Source organism: Thermobia domestica, chromosome 8 (assembly GCF_964235325.1).
Source record: "Thermobia domestica chromosome 8, izTheDome1.hap1.1, whole genome shotgun sequence".
In the NCBI taxonomy this organism is placed as follows: domain Eukaryota; kingdom Metazoa; phylum Arthropoda; class Insecta; order Zygentoma; family Lepismatidae; genus Thermobia; species Thermobia domestica.
The window spans coordinates 182709096-182731840 of NC_137461.1; the positions used below are offsets into that span (position 1 = coordinate 182709096).

The 22745-nt window shown below is 36.9% G+C and overlaps 3 protein-coding genes across 8 annotated transcripts in view; 2 read left to right on the top strand and 1 right to left on the bottom strand.

Annotated features, from left to right (window-relative positions):
* Positions 1 to 7381, top strand: part of LOC145691503 (uncharacterized) — a 21940-nt gene extending 14559 nt beyond the window's left edge. Inside the window, exons 7-9 of the mRNA XM_081766912.1 lie at positions 2109 to 2274; positions 2789 to 2979; positions 7364 to 7381. Coding sequence (XP_081623038.1) covers positions 2109 to 2274; positions 2789 to 2979; positions 7364 to 7381 — 375 coding nt within the window. The remainder of the gene's footprint in view (positions 1 to 2108; positions 2275 to 2788; positions 2980 to 7363) is intronic.
* The window catches only part of LOC145693363 (juvenile hormone esterase-like), a 1331986-nt gene that overhangs the window by 711805 nt on the left and 597436 nt on the right, over positions 1 to 22745 (bottom strand). The gene's annotated exons all lie outside the window — the stretch shown is intronic.
* Positions 4628 to 15552, top strand: LOC145691895 (uncharacterized). Its single transcript, XM_081767202.1, has 3 exons — positions 4628 to 4798; positions 7364 to 7503; positions 12313 to 15552. Exon 3 carries the CDS (start codon positions 12744 to 12746, stop codon positions 13482 to 13484), a length of 741 nt encoding a protein of 246 aa, XP_081623328.1. The 5' UTR covers positions 4628 to 4798; positions 7364 to 7503; positions 12313 to 12743; the 3' UTR covers positions 13485 to 15552.

Here is a 22745-nt window from a genome sequence, read left to right on the forward strand (position 1 = left end):
AAAACACGTCCATCACTATTTTAAGGAGCTTGAATTTTGAGCTATAAACGGTCCACTCCAGGTACCCCCATATGGGGGTACATGGGGTCAGCTTCAAATTTTTAAATAGCAAAGAGGGTCGAGTGATATATCGTTGGAAAGAATGTGAACCCGAGCCATTTTAGATGGAGTCAACATAGAGACTTGAAACTCTCGGTAAAATATTTCTCTTGTCGAGACCTTTCCAACGATATATCACTCGACCCCCTTTGCTATTTAAAATTTTCAAGTTGACTCCTGATACCGCTATATGGGGTGTTTAGGGGGACCTTTTATAGCTGAAAATTCAAGCCCCTTAAAATAATGATGGACGTGTTTTAGCGTTTTCTCATATTCGCAGTCGTTTCGAAGATATAGGGGGTGGCAAATTTTAAATGCACCATCCTATATATATATATATATATATATATATATATATATATATATATATATATATATATATATATATATAAATTTTGCGACATTATTCAGCATAAAAATTGAAGTTGATGCGTAATTTTTTGTCGTTCCTATTTGGCGACAGTGTTGGCAACCGTGTTCCTTGAAGCTCTTGGAAGAAAGATATTTTGTTCTGAAAATTAGCTTCATGAGGCTCCTTCCAACGCAACTATCGTCACATGCCATATACCCTTGGAAAGGCCATTCTGTCACCATTCAAATGCATCATAGATGACCTTTAGAAAAAATACAGGATGAGTAATACATTTTTGTTTTGGAAAAATGTACAGAATGGTTACCAACCTGTAGGTGTCAGGCCGCTGAGAATCGGATAAGTGTAGAAGCTTTTTTGCTTAGAATTACATTAACTATCATCTTCCGATTTTGTAGTTTCTGAACACCCATTGAAAATTTGACTTAATTGTATTAATATTTATTTTATCATTGTCTTCAGAACAAGGAGAAATTTACAATTTAACTTACAAGTGAACGTTTTCCATAACTTATCAGAATACGTTTTTCAATGCTCGTTTTATTGAAGTACTAAAGGAATCCAGAAAAAAAAAGAAATTCCAATATGTCTAATTTACAGCATATATATACAGTTAAACTTGTATAAGACGGAACGTCAAGGAACAAAATAATTTTCCGTTGTATGCAAATTCGAAAAGTTAAGTTCTGTAACAATAACTGCTGGTAAAAATAATCTCGTAGTACTATACCTAGGTTAAAATGGTTGAGGTGAAAGATTAATTAACACAAAAATGTATTTACAACATAACAAAGTGAACTTATTTGAATAAGACAGACGCTTAAAGTACAAACTACAAGTATGTATTATTTTATTATGTATTTCCTCTCACATTCCTCTTTACATTTTCACCGCCTTTTAAGAATTGTTTTCATTTTCTGGGTTTCAGTGTTGGAAATTTGCGTTTGAAATGAACTTTATATTTTACAAATATTGTATCTTTTTCTCTCTTCAATAATCGTATTGTGTCCTCCAAAGTAACAATAACATTTGTTTTTGCCGTATTTGTGCACAACACTGGGCACACAAACACGCCATACTGAAACCACATTTTCTGCAGCAGAAACAATGGAAATTTTCAACAACTGGTCTAAATTTCTACCATTTTTTTTTTCAAAAATGACCGAATTCTTGGAAATGCATGTGTAATGACGGAGTAGCAAGCAGTAAGTCTTTAATTTATAAAGAAAGTTTTGACAGTAGAAGAGTGCTTATGTGTGTATCAACAAAAACAGGATACAGGTAACTTAAATAACAGAAACATTATCTCCATTCTTGTTCACGGCCGAAAGATCTTAACTATTGAAAACAGAAGTTCAGTAGTAACGCCAACGCAGAGACAGACAGACTACAGTGCCCCTACGTTTCGAGCTGGCAATCAGTTAAGAGAAAAATCTTTACCGTGTGGCAAATCAGACAGAGTTGCCGGGACTAAAAACTATTCATCTTCGGCAAATTTCCGGTTTATATAAGTTTCATTTTAAACAGGTTTCCATGTATTTTGTTTCTCTGTGGAAATAATATAGTTTAATTGTAATTTTGTGTTGTGCAATAGGATATCAGGACTGTATATTATAACAGTGATTTGTTTTTCAAATAGCATACTTACTACGTCCCCTATAAAGTTGCTCAAGGGAAGAAGGTTTTGGCAAGAGGGAAACTTTGGGACAGATATTGCAACACAAGAAGGTATTTGCGGCAAAGTGGTGTTTTGCCTTTGAGAAACCGGTGTGCAGCTACAACTTCTACCGAAGTCGATTTAGATGGTGCGTTCATAGTTCTTTTTCATTTATTTACTTTCATGTTCATAAATTCTGTATTATAATTTTATCAGTAAATCACGATGCATAGTGTTTTATGCTATCTTATATTCAGACAAGGGTACAAAACTTCCTAAAAGAGATGCGTGCCGATTTTTTACAACATGGTTACACATATTCACGTATTATGGTCAATCAACAGATTCACAGTTCAAGGGCACTACCTTCATTATAAATCAACAAATTTCCGTGAATTTGTGCAATCAGTATATCTGGTGTTCATCTGTGTGTAAAACTCTATCACTGCTTTCATATATTAACGGGACGTTTTGTAAATACATGTTCCGAACACCTCATATGACAATTGTGTTCAGAAGTATAATACTGTCTGTTTCACATGTTTATTGAAATGTTATTTCTTGTACTTCTGTCCTAGAAATTAATACATATGTATTTACGTATACTGAGTATGTACGTTTCTTTCACACTGAATTATGTAGATGGTGTTCTTTATTTTCAGAGTCCACTGATGAATTTGCCGAGGAAGCTCTCACGTGGTTGAGAAATAATATAGAGCCATGGGAGAAAGTGTGTGATCTGTGGAAACAAACGACATTAAGTCGGAGAGCAAATTACATTCAGTCAGAGAAGGATATCAGCTCCTACTTCAAGGAATTTCCTGCTTTAAAACAGTCTCTTGGATACACACTTGTAAGTGTAGTGATATTGCTAAGAAGTTTACATCTTTCTATTATTATTTTATGAATGTAACCGAAGAAAGAAAATACCTTTATATTATTTTACAGAAGTGTAATTCCGTATCACAGAACGAACTGTACTTAAAGGAAAATGAAAAAAAAAAAAAAACGTGTAACAAAATTTAATGAGTTAAAAAGAAAATCATGAACATAAGGGTCTTATGTTGATGCTATATATAAATTGCGAACACGACAGTTTTTCTTTGCAAAAAAAAAGCACCTAGCATGAGGCGAGAGAGTTTATAAATGTTTTTTGGTGTATGAAGTTGTACCCTGTCTTGCACTATGTTTCGGAGTTTTTCGGTTCTAATTTTTTCCTGTGAGTAAGCTGATTGATGAGATGGTGCATCTTGTAGCAGGTAGAACGTTTAGTAATTCTGAGAAAATCAACCGGATTTTCAGCACACCAAATCCTGTATATATTCAGAAATAATGAAAAATCAGAGTGAAAAAGAGCGAGTGGGCCGAAAATAGATCTTGTGTCTTCGACGTACAATGCCAATAAGTTAACCTCTACGCTACCCAGCCCGCTTCCCGATCAGCCCCACATCCTCACTCTTGTTGATGGTGTTCCTATGAAAACATTTAATAGTTTATTTTAATTTACAAATATACCAACATCAGCGGCAGAAGGTTCAGAATTATGTATGCTTACGTTAAAGACACGTTTTTGTGTAATTAAAAACCAACCAATGTATAAAACAGTTACCAGAAATTAGATAAAATACACGAGCAGTACATGCGCGCAAAGATTTAAGAAAGAAAAAAAAAGCTTGTAAGAGCTTTCACCTTTTATGACTTTGTTAGGCAGGGAGAGAAAGACGAAAGTGGAAGAAGAAAGATACAGAGTAAGACGAGTTACGCCATATTTCTGGGTGGGCGCGGTGGCTCAGTGGTAGAGCGTTCACCTCCGGTGCTTGGGGTCCCGGGTTCAAACCCTGCTCCCGCCGTGTGGACTTTGTACTGGAAAAACACCGTGCTCGTGCGTTTTCTCGGGTTCTCCCACTTTCTTCATTCCACCATTTCATTCATTTCTCATCATCACCGTCTCCTTTAGCCTAACCGGCATAACCGTGAGACGTAAAACTCAAAGATTTCATTTCATTTTGCCATATTTCTGCTAGGTGCTATGGTGGTCATGTGATCACGTGACTGCTGTCAAGTACTCATACGAGAAAGTAGAGAACCTTGTGGAGAAATCACTGTTGGCATAGGTGCGGTCCTTGTGTCTTTCTCTATTTCTTATTCCACTTTCGTCTTTGCGTCCCTGTATGACGACTCCATAAATGCGAAAGCGCTTGGAAGTTTGTTTTATATTTGCGTGTATTTTATCAATTCCACTCTAAGTAATTGTTTTTTACATGCCTACTTTGGGATTTCTTTTTCAATCAGACATAGTATTTTCTGAAAATGGATACTATAATGGGGTGAATGCCATTGATGTTCATAACTTGATTAAAAACGCTCTGTTGAAACAAAGATTATTTAATGAACTTCAAAGAAAACTATACTACCAAACTTTTGTATAAAGAGAAGAAAGCATAGAACATTATATCATCAAACAGCGTTAGGTATATGTGACAACAATTTCTTTTACTTTTCAGATAGACATTGATTTTGGCCAGTTATATCCTGGGAAAGATATAACATTTTTTTTTCAACGTGGAATGCAGACTTAAAGAAGATTCAGCATATACTTACCACGGCCAAACATACAACAAATGACGGAGCCACATTAGTAGAACTTTTGCTGCAGGAGAACATCAGGGAAGGTAATTATTTTTCTTATTAAAAGAAAATATTGCACTCAGATCTACTATAACTTGAACTTCCGTATGCGAAAGGTGTATGCCACAAAAACAACGGTTTCAAACAAGAAATTGATGTCTCTCAATATTTATGTAACAACAGTTTAACAGTCTGTCCCAGAACAGCTGTAAATATATCTTAAACTCGTTAGATTATTAATAAAACTTTCAATTTTATTAAAATTCTGACTTAAGACCGTGAACTACCAAAGCAAAATCGTGTATAATAATACCGTATTTCAGATTGCGGAAATCTCACTTTTATTACAAAGGTGGGCTGAAAATTTTTGCTTGTTGTTTAATATATCGGGTTATAGTGAACATAATTTGAAGAAGAAGAAAACAAGAGCATATTGACATCTAGGGTTCAGTTCTGAAACATTACTTGTTTACATAGTCACCTTTCACTTCCACGCACTTCTCCAACTGCGCATCATATCTTCAATGGCGTCGCGGTAGAATGCTTTGCCTATAGAGGAACACCACAATCGTATCGCACGGTGGACATTGTTCTCTGATAAATAGTGGGTTAAGTGTACATTCAGTTTAGGAAAGATGCAAAAGTCACTAAGTTTAAGATCAGGGCTGTATGGAGTGTAGTGTATCCAAGCTTTAATATTGTGTCGGTGGTCAACTTTCCGGTGAAGAAAGGCTCCATTCTCAGGTCTGACGCGCGTCAGTCGAACTTTCCACTTCTTTAGTGTTTTAGTGTTCGATGTATCGCTCGTATACCTTTGGGAAGAAACTCTGTGGACAACACCATTCACAAGTCAGTATTACTTCTTCCTCACCCTGATCTTGCATAGAGCGTCTTTTACATCTATCCTAAACTGAAGGAACACTTTAAGGAAACGTACTATTTATCAGATGAGGATCTCCAGCGCTGTGATCGTGATGTCGCTTCAAACGCTAGGAACTCTACCGTGACGACGCTATGGGAGGATTTGCGCCATTGGTGGAAGTGCATGGAAGTAAGTTGTGACTGTGGAGAAATGGGGTACACATTGTTTATTATTTCATTAAGTATTGTTCACTATAATTATCAACACGCAACACTGGTCAGCCTACTCCCGTAAGCAAAGAAAAGATCAATTACAGCTGCTCCGGGAATTTTCCCTTGTCTCCTTTTAGTCGTAAGTCCGAGCAGAATAAATCAAAATCTAGAAGAAAAATAAATGATAATTGTAAATCGACAACATATCGAGCACTTAAAAAATCTCTGTTATTCTTTTGTTTCATTATTGAGCTCAGATCACGAGAAATATTTCAACTGCTGTGTAGTAATTGAACATTTTTCGTTTAATCTCCCAAAGAGTCTGAAATACTGACTTCAGTGACCAGTTTACATTCCTGAAATCAGTATTTACTTGAATAACAGTATATGAAGAAAATAGATTCAGTAGGGTTAATAAGCAGATATGAAATCCCTTTTGTAGCAATGAATGAAACTAATGTTTAGAATTTGTGACGAAAGAGCTTTTCCGCATCCTATAGTCTTTAACTTGTTGTTATTTGTCTATTTTGATTCATTAAGCTGTTCAATTTCTCTCTTTTTATCCGTATCTGTTGCAACTTCCAAAGAGAAATACATACGTTGACTTTAACCTTTGGTTCTTGAAATAATATACTTCATGTACAGCTTTTATACACGTACTTATAGGCAATAGATAAGTATCGTATTAAGATTAGTTTTCACCATTATTTGGACCCAATATTTGCATATAAGAAACATCGCATTATCTCTTTGCCGAATCTGGGTGTAGTTACAAAAGATGATACTTTTTGTGTGTGTGTTTTTTTCAGACTGCTGTCCATTGCTTACAAAATGTAATTTCCTTTTTTCTTTGATTATTGAATTAAAGTAATATACCGTATTCATTGCGTATCACAGAGCAAACCTCTGCAGGTATGAGAATGAATGCAGTAAGAAAGTTAGCACTTACATTCAAATAAATTAGTATAAGGTGGTCCAAAAGTGGGCGTACCCCACTTTAGTTTCAACAGTATAGTGGGCGTAGCTACCTTGAAGTCGTAAGAGTCATAAACAAAGGTATGATCACCATCCATGTCATAACACAACTGAATTCTGCACAAAGTTCTGGCAGATGATTTGCGGAGATACTCCGGAGTCAACGAGGGTGAAGGCGTGTTCCACAGCTGCTCGTAAATCCTGCGTTGTGTGATATCGAGTGTTTCTTACGTGTTGCTTCATGAAAGCCCAGGGAGCATTGTCTGATATCGTCAAATCGGGACTTCTTGGAGGCCTGGCAAAGAGCTGGATGCACAACCACTTCCAACCCAGCGGCCAGGAAACGTCTGATTCAGGAACTGATGTGATAGCCGTTACCAAGCAGAAAACAAATGGATAGCAATGTTGCCAGACAATGCCAAGCAGTGTTACCAAACAAATGTAGGTAAAACCAAAAACCGTCAGAAAACACCAATTAGAGGTACGCCCACTTCCGGATCTCGCTGTATAAGCGTAAATTAATTACCTACAATTGTTCTTGATATTTCATTCTTTTCCAGATGCCAGAACAGTCGTAATATTAATACTTCTTGGAAGATATTTCCCATCTGTGACCACGTGTATCAAAAGGAAAGACGGAGGTGGATTATGGAAACCTTCCAAATACGAGGCACAGCAAGGATTCCTTTTTCATGTCAGAGTATGTACCATTATGTAATATAATGCATTAATATCTACACTTGATTACAACGAAATATGTCATAAACATTTAATTAGTGATTGGAGAATGGAGAACATTGCACGAAACCTTATCGAACAAACAAACAAACAAAAAAATCAGCTTTTCTGGAAAAACTGCTATGCTCAAACAAAAATATTGTGTATGCAAACACCATTTTCATCACACCACGATCCACTCTGACTCACCACGTGTCACCATGATCTACTGATCTACTTCGACCTACTGACCGAATATGTCGGGAGTGGATCAAAGTGGAATGTGTTATATTGAGGACTACAATGAGTCAGTTATTGTTGGGTTAGGGTAGTCATACGTAACAGTGGAACATGTAAATGTAACCGAAGATCCACTAAAGTATACTCAAAATTATCCCCACGTGATCCATAGCCACTGACCCGCTCCATCTTTGATGAGCACTCAATTGATATGATGACCATACCATATCAAGAGAATCATATTGGTGGTACATGGAAACAAAAAAGTTTGTTTAAGAAAAGGCCCCCTCGGGACAGCACGCCCTTGGTGGAGTGAGCTATCAACCATATTTTGCAATAGGCTATACATGATTCTTCTTCATGCAATTAGTAAAGCATATATCAGTGTATGTGACGCGATTTGTATCTTACGAAGATATCGTGAACCTAAGTTGTGTAGATAGAAAGGAATATGCGTAAAATAGGAAAACACAATACTCATTAGTAACCCCGCGTGACGTAGTCGCTAACGCCCTCGCCTTTGGTGCGAGCGGTTCTGGGTTCGATTCCCGGTGGGATCACTCGATCAAAGAAGTGTAACAGCTTTTTCAGGCCAATCATCCTGAGTGTTTTTTCCTGGGTTAAGTGAGTTTTTTTGTTTTTTAATCGCGTCGGATAATATAAACACAGTGAACGATCTAAAAATGCCGGGATGGTACCTAACACACAGGTCCCAGACCGCTTCCTTCCCCATCCATTCCTTTCTTGCTACCCCTGTCTCGGATTGTGTGCTCTCCGAGGGACGACATTCCTCAAACGTGACGAACTTAAGGCCGATCTAAAAGTTACTCCTTCGTTGCTAGTACACTTACCTCCTTTGTTGGGCGACTGCGTTCGATTTCCCGGGGGGAAGGGGGAGGGGATTTTAGGATGTTATTCGTATTTTCGGTTCCACCGTAGGTTTATGCCTTATGAAGTTCCCGTGATGAAACCCTATATTCCAATAACAATAGTAAACGTAAAAATGCTGTAAAACTTTCGGTGAATGCTATGTAAACTTTCTAAAACATAAGTAGAGGTTAAATATGTTTATGGTCATGGTCATGGATAAAATTTTTACTTGGCTCAAAACAGCTTTTTCCCAGTGTCTTTAAAAATGTTCTTCATTCAACCCTTCAAATATTGGAACTATGATAGCACTCCTTTCTTCATTTTATGGCATAAATAAGTAAGAAGTGTTTATACTCGAGGTAATGATATGTGTGTAATATCAATCTTATAAAAATACTAAGCAGCACGTAGGGGAACTGCACCAACCTTTTCGCGATCATTATTTTAAAAACTAATTCATTGATATTGTAGCATCCTTGCTTTTCAAATTTCCGCAAAGGTTTTTCTTTCTTCTTCCTGGAGATTTGTAACGTCAAGAATTGCGGTCATTGAGGTACAGGATATAAATTTATTTTATCTTTAAAATATCCGTGCTTACTTTATGTCTGGATGTGATTCCAAGTTTGCCAAATTTAATTGAAATATTTATTACTGTAAATGTAAACCATTAAGTGTAAGCTTAGGACAATTTTATTTATGTCGCAGTTATCTATTCACGTAACTACAGTGGACGGATGACGAGAAGAGTCCTAGCAGAAGTAGTGTGACGTAGGTATGGGCTCACCCACTTTTCGCACGGGGGTTTCGGCAAGTCGTTCCCTATACGAGTTCTCATGCTATCTAATTAATACATTCGTTTTCTTGCGCGCAACGTATAAGTTCTATATTTAAATATGTATTTTACAAATATGAGTGATTGATATATCGTATATATGTATATATATACACATATAGGCGGATCCAAGGGAACTAGAGAGGCTATAGTACGCTCCCCCTTTACATCAAAATTTACACGGCATAAATGGCAGTTGATTTTATCCTTTACTGGACAATTTGAAGACTATATACAGCCTAGCCCCCCTCTTGATCATATGATGTATCCGCGTGTGTATGTGTGTGTGTATGTGTGCATGTGCCAGCATTGATTTCGAGAAATTCCAATCAACTTGGTACAAATGTCACTTATACCCTAGAGAGAAATGATACTGTCGATTCCACAGTTTTTTCGGAGTCGATGATGAATAGTGATACCTGCGATTCCATTTAAGTAACGCCCACTACGGTTTCGCTCGAGACGAGACGAGACAGAATTTTCGTCAAAAAATTCGAGTCGAGACAGAATGCTTCTAATAGAAACATATTTATTTTTTGAGACGAGACATCACTTTCACGACATATTTTCGAGTCGAGACAGCCTCAAATCCTGTCTTGTGCGTATCCCTAACGTCCACCTTCATGTTTTACCAAGGAATATCGTTGCAACGCAAGTATAACAAGTATAACAAAAATTAGACACAAAACGAAATGAATAGGGTACTTACCCTTTACTGTGATAACGGCTGTGCCAATTCGTCACTGTCATCATCTGTTTCACCCTCGAATGCACCATCCGAATCATCTGACGGCTCACTGTCGCTATCTTCTGTTCCTCCAAACGAAATCAAAATTTTTTCTACCTCATTTTCCATCAAGCCGTCCCGCTCCCAATACTGTTTTTCTATTTTTTCGACATGCTGACAGAAACCCTTCCAATCTTCTGAAGTGCATGATGATATTGCAATTGAGGTAAGTTCCTGGAGTGCTGTGAATGAAAGTGACCCTGTCGTGTTATGGTCACGTATATATTTTTTCACCTTGGCCCACGAAAGTTCTATCGGGTTCAAATCACACGAGTACGGGGGAAGACGAAGCACTGTATGGCCATGTTCTTCAAGTAATTTGTCCACACGATACGTTTTCTCACGAGGTTTGTTGGCTTGAATTATAGCGTTTAATTCCGCCTTCCTCATGGTTTCATCACAGCTAATTTGTCGAGATTTTAGCCAGGAGAGCATATCGGTTTTCAAGCTATAGCCCGAAGGAACTTTTTCTGTTTGTACTGAATGGTAAGGAGCGTTATCCATTACTATGACAGACTGAGGAGGAATATTTGGGATAAGTTTTTCTCTAACCCACTTCTGGAAATTCTCACCATTCATTTGACCGTGATAATCACCTGTACTACTACCTGCCTTATATATAAGACACGCGTTCGGCACAAATCCATTAATGCTTCCTGCATGCACAACTATGAGTCGATATGCAGAACTAGCATTCGCATGGACCCCCACGACATCGTCTGACTGCCAACACTTCTTTGTTGTAATGTTGCTGTCGACTCCAGTTTCATCAAGATATATCAGAGCGCGATTTTCTCCCCGATATCTCTTGACAGCTCTTAAATATTTACTCCTCCACGTTACAATATCTGGTCTTTCAATCAACACCTTTCTCCTATTGTTACATCTCTTCCAAATGAAACCACACTGTCTCAATACCTTGCGCAGTGAGTCTATTTTCCAAGGAAAATGAATTTTTTGCCGCACTACAGTTAAAAGCTTAGCACACGTTGGTACAATGTGATCTGACACGTACATTTCAATCACAGCATTTCTTATAACACACAAATCAAAATCGTCTACAATGACATTTCTGTGATCGGGTCTTTTCCTGTGTTTACCGGGAGAAATCAATTTTCGTGTCGGAGAATGCATTTTCCGTGTAAGAGACTCCTTGCGAATTCTTTTTATAGTTGATTCAGACAAACCTGTAGCTCTAGAAGCACGTTTTGTGGCTTGACCAAGAGGTACTAAACACTGTTTCTCTCTTGATTCGCGGTCACAGAATTCAACAATGTTGCTTATTATTTCTCGACAATCACTATGAATAGTCGCGCCTTTCTTCCTAGAGCTCGCCATTACACTAAAACACAGTATATTATAATATTAAAAACACACTAATTCGAAAAACACAACGAAACTAAGCACGAAACACAAAGCACAACGCGCGTTTCAAATGACACCACGGAATAGCACACAGATAACTTTACCCGGAATAGCAGACGACATCTAAGTATAGACCACACCTTAAAAACCGAAAATGGACTTGACCGTGTCGTTGACCTTTCCCCGCCTCCCCTGTTTTAGGGCTCTTCTCGTCATCTGTTGGCAATACTGTCAAGTTTATAAGTGCAATAATTCAGATTGTTTTCTTTGTGATTATTCTCAAACCTTATACTAAAGGGTAGATTCCTCTAAGGAACTTTACTTAATTTTCCCAGAACTTTTCTTAATTGCATCGGATAATACAAACACAATGAACGGTATTAAAAATGTACAACTCAAGTGGTATAATAATACATTCGAAATACTGTCATATTAACCTATATTAGTTTTCAAGACATTTCATATCGCGCAGAAGTGACTCGCGTCAATTATGACCTCATTACATTACATTTCTAGTATAGAAGAATGCCTGAAAACAGTTGGTAGCAGTTTAATTGGATTGCTATATATATTATTGGTGCACCTCGTGTTTAAAATACAAGCTCATTTTAATTATACGTGTATTTGTAGTTTTTGGAATTTGATAACGTGTTAATAGGTGTGTAACGTGATAATAATTCTGTGTACATGACTTACAGGAAGCGTCCGATCTTCTAACAGAGTTAGAAAGGCATCATCTAAAGATGCAGCGCTTTGGATGTAGTGTGCAGCCCATGCCCGTCGTTGTCGCTTCAAAAATAGATGAACCTCAAGCCTTCTACGTGAGTATTGAGGATAATCTCTACAGAGTTGAAACTCCACTGAAAGCAATCGATAGCACATTCAAGTCGTTTCAAGTACTGGATGCAGAATATCCGAAGGAATCGGAACAGGTGTGGACATTTGTCCAGAAACATATGTACAAAATTGAAAATGACTGCGACAAGAATTTTCCTTCAGTGAACACGCTTATCTCTGAAATATCAAAGATCTAGTACCGTGTAATGGCAGGAAAGGTTGTTTTCCGTTAATCATTTAGTTTGTAAAATAGTTTTTTCATGTATATACGTTCTTTTTAGTTTGTAAGAAGATGCCTAAGTGTTTTGTTTGTCATAGTGACTTAAGAACGAGTCAGTCTCTGTTACTTCATTTAAAATTTTGTCACAAATTAGGTGCCATGAGCCCCTTTCGTTGTGGGGAATCATTGTGTGGACGCGAATTTGATAACGCCAATTCATTCCGCAAACACTTGCTGAAACACGAAAGAACAAGTACGGGTGGTGATGGGAACCAGCCTTTTCGTGGATACCAAAATGAGGTGTGTCACATCAATGTTGAGAGACAGTTGTCTCATAATGGTGATATACCAATTGAAACTTCTGTGGAAAGCCTTTCTCTTGAAGATTACCTTGAGGCTGTAAAGGAGGAAGCCCTTCTTTTTATTACTAAACTGTATAGTCAATGTAACTTAACCAGAACTCATATACAAAACCTTTGCGACTGGGTACACGGGTTTATGGGCGGTAGTGTGATGCTACCGCTAAGAGAGAAAATTTTACAAACGCTTCGAGGAAATCATGTTGATGATAATACAGTAACTGAAGTAATGAACATGTTTAGTATAATGTCCAGTCCATTTTATAGCTTGGAAACTGAATATAGGCGATTTGGCATGTTAGAGACAATGGGCAGTTTGATAAAACCAATTGATTATGTTATTGGACAGAAATTATCTTCAAAGAGAAAGAAAGGCGAGGTTTCGGTGGAAACATTACAAGTGCTTGGAAAGTTTGTGCCTATGCGAAAAATGCTTAATAGGGCTCGAGCATAAGAAAATGTTTCCTAATCCATGTGATTTTAAGTCAAACAATATTATATCCACTAGCAAAGCATTTGCAATGAAGCATACATTCCTGTACTACTAGATGTTTTGCCTGCATGATCCTATGGCCACCGAAGTAGGAACTAAACTTTTAAAAAACATGGTTGGTTCTATGTAAATTTTATACAGATTTTTTGTTCGGAATAGAAAAAGGTTACATATCGAGTGTAAGGAAAAGATCGCACAGCTTGGACAGAATCTGACTCTACAGCTGAAATGAAACGAAAATGTCTTTCGATATTTTGTCCTCCGAGGTTCCCTTTTGAAGTGACAGACTGGTAAAATTTGGACTATGAGGTAACACCTTGCGGTACTTTGTAGAAACACGTGATATAGGCTTTGGAGTTTAGTTTAAACTTCTTCGTTATCTAAGATTTTTTTAATGTTTTTTTTTTTATTTTAACAACAAAATGGCTAGATTTGAAACGGCATGTTTTGTCATGATCTGGGCACAGAAAGCTTCCTTTTGTACGACATTTATTCAATTTGATATTTTAAATGTACGTTTTCATCTCTTCACATTTTCCCGCCACATTTCATACCTTTTGCTGCATCCGATATTCCATACTTTTATTTTTAAAAAAAGAAGAAGAAAAAAAAGAAAAATGACAAAGAGCTTTGAAGTTAGGTACCTTCGTTTGAAGTACGGCACTTTCCTCTACTCCACGATAAACACCATTCCAAAGTCGCTGCTATCAAGTCTTGTTACCGACAACCCGTGCGATATTGCCATATCGACCAAACTTTACCGGTCTTTCCCTTCCAAAAGGGGGCCTTAAAGGACAACTTTATAAAGAAATTTTCGTATCGTTTTAGCTGTAGAATCAAGTCTGTCTGCCTGTACTACCTTTTCCTTACACCCGATATATATAAAACCGCTTTGGAAAAGGAATCCGTGTACCCAGTCGCAAAAGTTTGTATGGGTTCTGGTTCCTTTATAAGAATGTAACTTGGATTTGCTAATGAAAAGGATTTAGTGTTACCGAAATGGGTTTAAAACAAAAGTTAAACAATATTGCGTGAAAGGAAGGTAAATCGTTGTCTGCCATCTTTAATTCTAAGTATTTTTTTTTTAATTGGGAAGGATGTCATGTGACACTAAGTTTAAACTACTAAAAAGATATTTATGAAAGCAGTTTTTATTGGGTTTCTGCAATTCTAATATAAATGTGTCAAAGTCAAGAACCGTATCTTGGGAAGGTGTCCGTCTTAAGAAAAAACATATGATGCCATTAAATTCCGATTAATATTATATGGTAGTATGATGTGTCGTACGTCAAAAGGAATAGCTTTTATTGATTGCAAATACATTGCTAGTGGTCATAATATTTCTTCATTCAAAATCTCACTGAATTACATAAATCATTTACTATAACCTTTACTGAGTTCAAACTATACTTTGTTCTAATTTTAGAGTTGAAAATATGCTATACGTCAGCCTGACGATTCCTGTTCTGATCCTTGGTGCACTAACAAAATTTTTACTCCTTAAAATGTAGATACTTGCAGGAGCTGCCCCAATTTCTTTGTTATACATTTTGTCTCCTCATTTTATTTTAAACTTATAAAAATAAGGAAAGGTTCTAGGAGAAATCGAATACTATTAAGGAATGAAAACCACAGGCGTGACGTCGCGAAAATCAAATGCCATTAACTCTTAACCCCTTCGGGATCCTATGGTACAATTTGTACCATATGCACTTTTCATGGTACATTGCGTTATTTCTCCTCTATTTGAGCTTTTTCGTCCGGTTTTTTTTGTTTTTTTTTTGTTTTTTTTTGTTTTTTTTTTGTTTTCCAAGTCCAGAGGCCTTGCAGAAGACATTACGTATGGTCTCAGACCATCCTGCGTCCAGACATAGGAGGTGATGACGTCATAAGTCAAAAATTTCTTTTCTCATTTTCTAAGCGTATGTTCAATATTTTTTGGCGGGCTTATTTTTCTACGTAGAAGATTGAAATTTTGCACAAACATTCAGTCCACGGAGTAGTATGTACCAGATTTTTTGTTCCGATGTCAGTGCTAAACCAGGGGGGGGGGGGAACCAGAGGGGCAAAGGGGTAAAAATATTGATTTTTTACCCCAAAAATCCCGTTTTTCGTCATTTTCCCGCCTTGCATACATGATAGGACCACGTGAGTCATACCGTCTGGAAGGCAGTTCCATTCTGAAGAGAACGACGGTCGAATTATTATCCTAGGGTAATTAGGGACGTCTCAGGGAATTTTTAAAAAAATATACTTTTATATAGGGTAATATGGGGCATTGTCGGTGTATATATTTTTTGGCGCGTTAATTTTTGAACGTAGAAGATTGAAATATTGCACAAACATTCAGTCCACGGAGTAGTATTTACCAGATTTTTTGTACTGATGTCAGTGCTAAAACAGGGGGGAACCAGAGGGGTAAAGTGGTAAAAATAGGGATTTTTTACCCAAAAAATCCCGTTTTTCGTCATTTTCCCGCCTTACATACATGATAGTACCACGTGAGTCATACCGTCTGAAAGGCAGTTCCATTCTGAAGAGAACGACGGTCGAATTATTATTCTAGGCTAATTAGGGCCGTCTCAGTGAATTTTTATCCAAATATACTAAGGGTAAAAGTGGGGCACGGTAGGGAAATTTTTTCTGGCGGGCCTATTTTTTGACGTAGAAGATTGAAATTTTGCACAAACATTCAGTCCACCGAGTAGTATTTACCAGAAGTTTTTTTCCGATTTCTGCTTAAAAACAAGGGGGGTCCAGAGGGGCAAAAGTTGAAAAAAAGGAAAATTTGCCCCAAAAAATCCCTTTTTTCAGGAATTTCCCGCCTTAGATACATGATGGAGACATGTGAATGGTACCGCCTGAAAGACAGTTCTATTCTGAAGAGAATGATTGGCGGATTATAGTCCTAGGGTAATTAGGGATGTCTCAGGAATTTTTTTCCCTGAGATCATAGTGTTTTATGGTACTTTGGGGCATTGTGGGAATTTTTGATAAAAATTCTCCCGCCCTTACTATTCAAGATAGAAACTTGAAATTTGGCACACACATTCAGTATACCAAGTACTATTTATCAGATTTTTTTGATGGCTACGATCACACAGGGGGGGTCCAGGGGGGGCCAAAGTTCGAGAAAAAATTTTTTCCCTCCGAAATTTTCACTTTGACATTTTTTCCCGCTTCTGGTATATGGTATGAGCATGCAAGTGGTACCATTCAAAAGCCAGCTCTATTCTGAAGAGAATGAGGTATGAGCAATGATCCTAGGATAAATAGTGACGATACAGTAGGTGCTTGACTGAAAGTCTAAAAAATAGCCCAAAAAGCCAGGATCCAGAAAGGGTTAAAAAGAGATAGGTACGGAAACATGTAGCGAACCTATGATAGAACATGAATTAGTAGATATTCTTTCGTATTGTAACGTTTATATTATGTGTTACGAAACGTTAAGCTAACGATGGTTCTAATTATTGTTTCTTGTATTTAAGTATTTTATTTGTCCTTGTGCCTTTTTTTTTTACAAGTCTTATTACTGCTTAGCAAATACTTTCGTATTATTGTTAGATGCAAATAATGCATATTGTACCAAGAAAATAATTTCAGAAAATGTGAAATAATAATTACTTCTAACGGAAATATTCGTCGTGAAATTGTGTCGTTTGTAATCCAGTCTGTGTGGGCATCTAATGTAAATTTTTGTTTGCGTTTATCATGTTAAATAATGTCATGTGTATGATGGGGTACCCAGTTTCCGCAGTGTCTGTACAGTAAAATTCCGGCAGATGGCTCCTCGTGCATCACTTGGTGGTCAATGCTTAAGCGACTTTGTGCTAGAAGATCACGTTTAATTTTTGCATATATTTCCACTCGTGTGTTTCGTGATGGCAGTTTCGCTTGAGTGTTGTATACTGTTAAATCCTCGGCCCTTGAAGTTGATTTCCATTCTGAAGAAGAAGAAAATGTTACACGGTGCAGAGTTGGGTGAATCCGATGGAAAGTTAGTAGTATAATTTTTTTCACAGTCTTTACAGCAAGTCTCTACACAGCCTTTACAGTAATCCTCCCATATTCTCTTCGTGGTACAAAATCCTATGCCGATTGACGGGTATCCTGAACGGACATTATTTTCAACCGATGTTCTGTCACTTTTAACATGCTCTTACGTTTGACCATGGCCTAAAGCATCTTTTCCAAATGTTGACTTCAACATTTCATGTGTTTCTGAAGCAGATTTTCTAGCTTTACCTAGTTTCATAAATTTCGTCACCTTCAATTTCGCTGTTACTCAGCGCATAACTGGGGGAAGATACGCTGAAAAACTAAATGCGACTTCCTAGGACAAAGCCGCTTAGGGCACTGACTCACAAAGGATGTACGAGGAATTGCTTGGTGGTGTTTAATCATTCTAGCTTAAACTTCACGAGCTGCAAAACTATTCTGAAAACTTTTCAGTACTCCGTTATATACGGTACACTTTAGAAAGAAAGAAAAAAAAATTGAGATATTAAATGACATTAGAAATACGCACTACCAACTCCAAAAAGCTTTTTGAAAAATAAGTAATAATAAAATGATAAGGCAAAATTCAGTTGACATAGCGAAACACTAATTCAGTTCGATCTTCTAAGCTTTATTTTATGCATGTTTCCGTATTATTTATCAAACGTAGGAAGAAACACATTTATTATGATGTAGGTATTGACACTAAAGAACTACATGGTAGTTACAAAATTTTCCATTTAAAAAAAAGCAGTCTTGTAACATGTTTTGTATTTTTTTTCATATTATTTACATTTTTAATGGAAACGGTTACCAAGTTTCAAAGGAATTGTGTATATTTGTTAAGTTGTACTCATTTTTTTTTCTTCTTGGTTTTCTGTCTAAGATAAAACTTAGCAGTTTTGGTTGAAAAATAATTTATTGTATCAGTATTAGGAATGTGGAAAATAAATTAAAAATAAGTGCAATATAATCTTACAACAATAAAGCATTAGTGTTAAATTCATTAATAATAAAACGAATCAGCCATAAATCGTAATATAATATATTCATTATCAGTAAAACAGTAAGTCTGCTTCTAATGGAATAATACATATATATATTTGTTTTCTTCTGATTCCTGTTCTGTGTGAATCAGTTTTAGCACAAATACTTGCCACTAAATTTTCAAGTTTGAATTTAGAATGTGAAATGAATCAGCATTTAGTTTCATTTGATATTCATTCACATGCTCCTTACTAGAATCAATATATTTCTTGCTTGTATGCATACCGAAGTCGTAAAGAAATGAACTTTAGAACACTAACTCCTCTACTATGATTGACAGAGTTGATGTACCATATTCCGCTCAAGGGAGTAAAACTTTCAAATTTGAATATTTCATAATTTTGTGTTGAAACGTAACGGATATGGTGGAGGCGGATTGTCCTGCCAAGAACGTTTTTCTTTGTAGTTTTAAGGACTTTACGAGGACCAGGGTGTTCAAAGTTCATTTTTCTGCGAATTCGAGTTCTGAATCACCGTGTATATATGTGTATTGTATTAAGTGAATCTTGATTCTTCAAAACTTCTAGTTTATGTAATTGGGGTAATTCTTAGTATCCAAATTAGAATTATATCTTGTCTAACAGTCTGGTTGTACACCTGACAGCATCTTCAGATAGAGAAAAATAGGATGGGAAAAGAATGGATTACAAAATTGAATACTTCGAGTTCTTCTCAATTTCCTTACCCACTATTTGCCATCTTATTTCCTCTCTCTGAAGATGGTGTCAGATGTACACTGAAACTGTAAGATGAAAAATAATTCTAATTTGGACACATCATCAGTATGTGTCTTCCGTGTTCAGTTACTTGGAATAACTGTTATTTAGTAACATCCACATTTTATAAAATACATGTAAAAATATTAAGAAAGAAATGTAAATCAAAAGTATGTTAATATAATAATATATGTCTGGTTTACTATTTTTTAAACCGTATATTTTCATTGCATTGCTTAAAAGATTTATATACTTTCATAACTGCATTATTGTAAAGTTCCTTTTTTGGTATTACTGTGCTGCATTTCTAATTTTCCTATAATGTATACTTGATTAAAGGAAAATAAAAGTAGTTGTTATAAATGCTGTGTAATATCTGATCTACATTGCATACCACCTCAGTTCCATTGTTATAGAAACAACACTGCATGGTTACGACAGCTATAAACACACCACCTTCATTCTGCTTCATATCAAACTTCACAGAAGATAAGACAAAAGTATTATTAGAAACATTTCCATTAACCATTTAAAGAAGTATTGAAATGGTTACTGGAACTGTTTCTAATAATACCTTTGTCTTATCTTCTGTGAAGTTTAATATGAAGCAGAATCAAGGTGGTGTGTTTATGCGTGTTGTTCCTATAACAATTCCGAGATTGTTCCACACACTATGCTAGATTGTTCTGTCAACAATCTAGCATGGTAACAACAAACTTACTTTATCTTCAATATTACAATACGGCATCGCTACCATAGCAATATAATATGGTTATAGTACCTATGCAGGTTGTTCCATCTACCATCTTACATGGCTGCTTCAACAATATAGTATGGTTACATCAAGTATAAAATTTGGTGCACCTACCCTGCTATATGGTTGTCTCAATACGACAGTATTGTTAAAATAACCATACGGTATTGTAGGTACTGTAATTTAGTCTTGCAAATACAACAATATATAATGGTTACGATGACTATACGGTATGGTTGTCCACCTGTTGTCCAACCATCTAGTATCTTTGCAATACCTATACGGTATAGTATTCGAACGAATATGGTATTGTAGGCAGAGCTATAAAGGTATAGTTGGGATGTAGATGTATTGTAATCTGCATGGTAATATTGACTATTAATTCCGATTATAGTTAAATTTACAATACAGAAATATGGTACTATTGCACATATGTATGGTAACAATAACCCGGATTTAATAGCCATACCTGTATGCTATTACTGGCCATAAGCATAGCTGTCCCTATATAAGCAATATTATTCTGGTATTATTAACCATTTAATGGTTATGCCAACTATACCATTTTTTAGGGTGCATTTACGGTCAACGCAACTGCCAATTCCAAGGTCTTTCTAAAAGAATATATCTTGCGGAATATGCGGAATATGCGGCCTTTGTAGTCTGTGTAATTTATGCATTTCTAGATTGAGTTTAATTTCTGCTATGTTGAATACGAGGTCATAGCCCTCTCTAGGGGTTGCTGTTATGCCTTTCTTGTGTAAACTCTACAATAGGTCATAGTCGTTTGATAACGGTTACATCCTTCTGGAAGGCCATACATTCCATCGCAATGATGGTATTTGAGCCGGCGTTTCCAAGGAATGGAACAGGTGCAATGTCCGGGGAGTATGGCGGATGTAATATTGTTTCCACGTGAGGCTCACGACCGTTGTCCGGTAACAGGAGGAGTAGCTTCAGAGTTTTGTATTAATGTTCAGACTAGCTAGTAGCAGTCCACCAAACACAGAGTGAAGGAGTACTATGTTTTATATAGGGAATGAAAACATAGTTCATTATTTTCTATAATGGTGTTGCAAAACCACAGCCGCCAACGTCATACTCGTTCTTCTATGTTCGTAGTCTGCTGCTGCTGTTGTGTTGTGTATAGAAAACCGGAATTGATACTGGAACTTGAGTCGGAACCTGAACTGGAACGTGAGCCGCAACAGTTTACGTATGCGCTTTAGTTTCTGCTGAATTCAAACTGCGCATGCGCCACCAAATGCTGTGTAAACCGAGTGTATGTGTAGTGTGCGAGAAAGAGAGAGAGAGAGAGAGACGCTGTTACTCGTTTCAAATAGAACTATGACCTCTAAATTTTAAAAATTTGGAAAAATCATTTTTTATGTAGCTCGGTGCGCTCATCACAAATCTGAAACCGTGGAGTCGCTACGATGTCATTTTTAGCCATAAAACGCCACTTCCGGTCACGATTTTTGAGATTTCGAATTCGACACCACCCGATTAATACCGATGTCATATATGCTGATTACGAATCTGAAACGGCCGAGTCACTACGAGGTCATCTTGACCCATAAAACCCCACTTCCGGTCACGTTTTTGATATTTTGAATTTGACACTACCAAATTAATCCCGATGTTATATACGCCGTGCACGAATCGGAGGGTCCCTGGTCTCTCACTCATTGCCAAATTGGAATTTGAGTCCTAAATTTTAACTGTCTTAAAAGAAAACAAATACACCTCTGCTGTGTTACATATGTGCTAGAATATATGCTCCGTTAAATAGGGATTGAAAAGGAAACGAGATCTGGGGGGCTGGAAAATACGGTCCATGCGAAAATATACCGTAGCCTTATTAAATCCATGCATGTAAAGGTTAAAAGGTTGTATTGTTACATAGGTGTTCAAAAGTTGAGAATTCTCTCTCATTAGCTCTTCTGTGTGCGTAGTCTGCTGTTGCTGCTGCAGTATGTGTGCGGTACTGCGATAACTGGAACAGGAGTCGGAATCGGAACTGTACTTTTTCTCAGCATGCGTCTAATTAATACTAAATTCGAACTTTAATTTTACTGAGCATGCGCATCAAGTGCTCCGTAAACTGTGTGTGTGTGAGTTTCTTTTAAACTCTGTTTCATTATTTTTTCCGTGAAAGAGTGAACGAATTAAACGGTTCAGCCTTTGTACGTTATTTGGCAAAAATGAAGAAATGCAGCCACTTCTTCATTTTGCCAGTGGTCATAGCTTTTCTAGATTGGGAGTCGGATTATGTGTTGCGTAGCCTTCCTTGTGTAATCTTAAAACGGCTTTTATTGTAGTAGTCGGCTGCAACTTCTCCTGTGTTGTGTATTCGGAACCGGAAAAGGAACATGAACCGGATCAATTTGCGCATGCGTCGCCAAGAGTACCCTAAACCTAGTGTGTGTGTGTGTGTGTGTTTTAATCTCTCCGTCAGTATTTTCGTCGTAAAAGACTGAACGAGTAAAAGGGGCAGATTTGTATGTTATTTAGGACAAATAAAGAAATGCACCCACTTCTTCATTTCTGAAAGTGGTCATAGCTTTTCTAGACTGGGAGTTGGGATATGTGTTGCGTAGCCTTTCTTGTGTAACCTTAAAATTTCTGCTCTGGTGATAGTCGGCTGCATCTTCTTCTGTGTTGTGTATTCGGAACCGGAACTGTAACATGAACCTTAACAGTTTG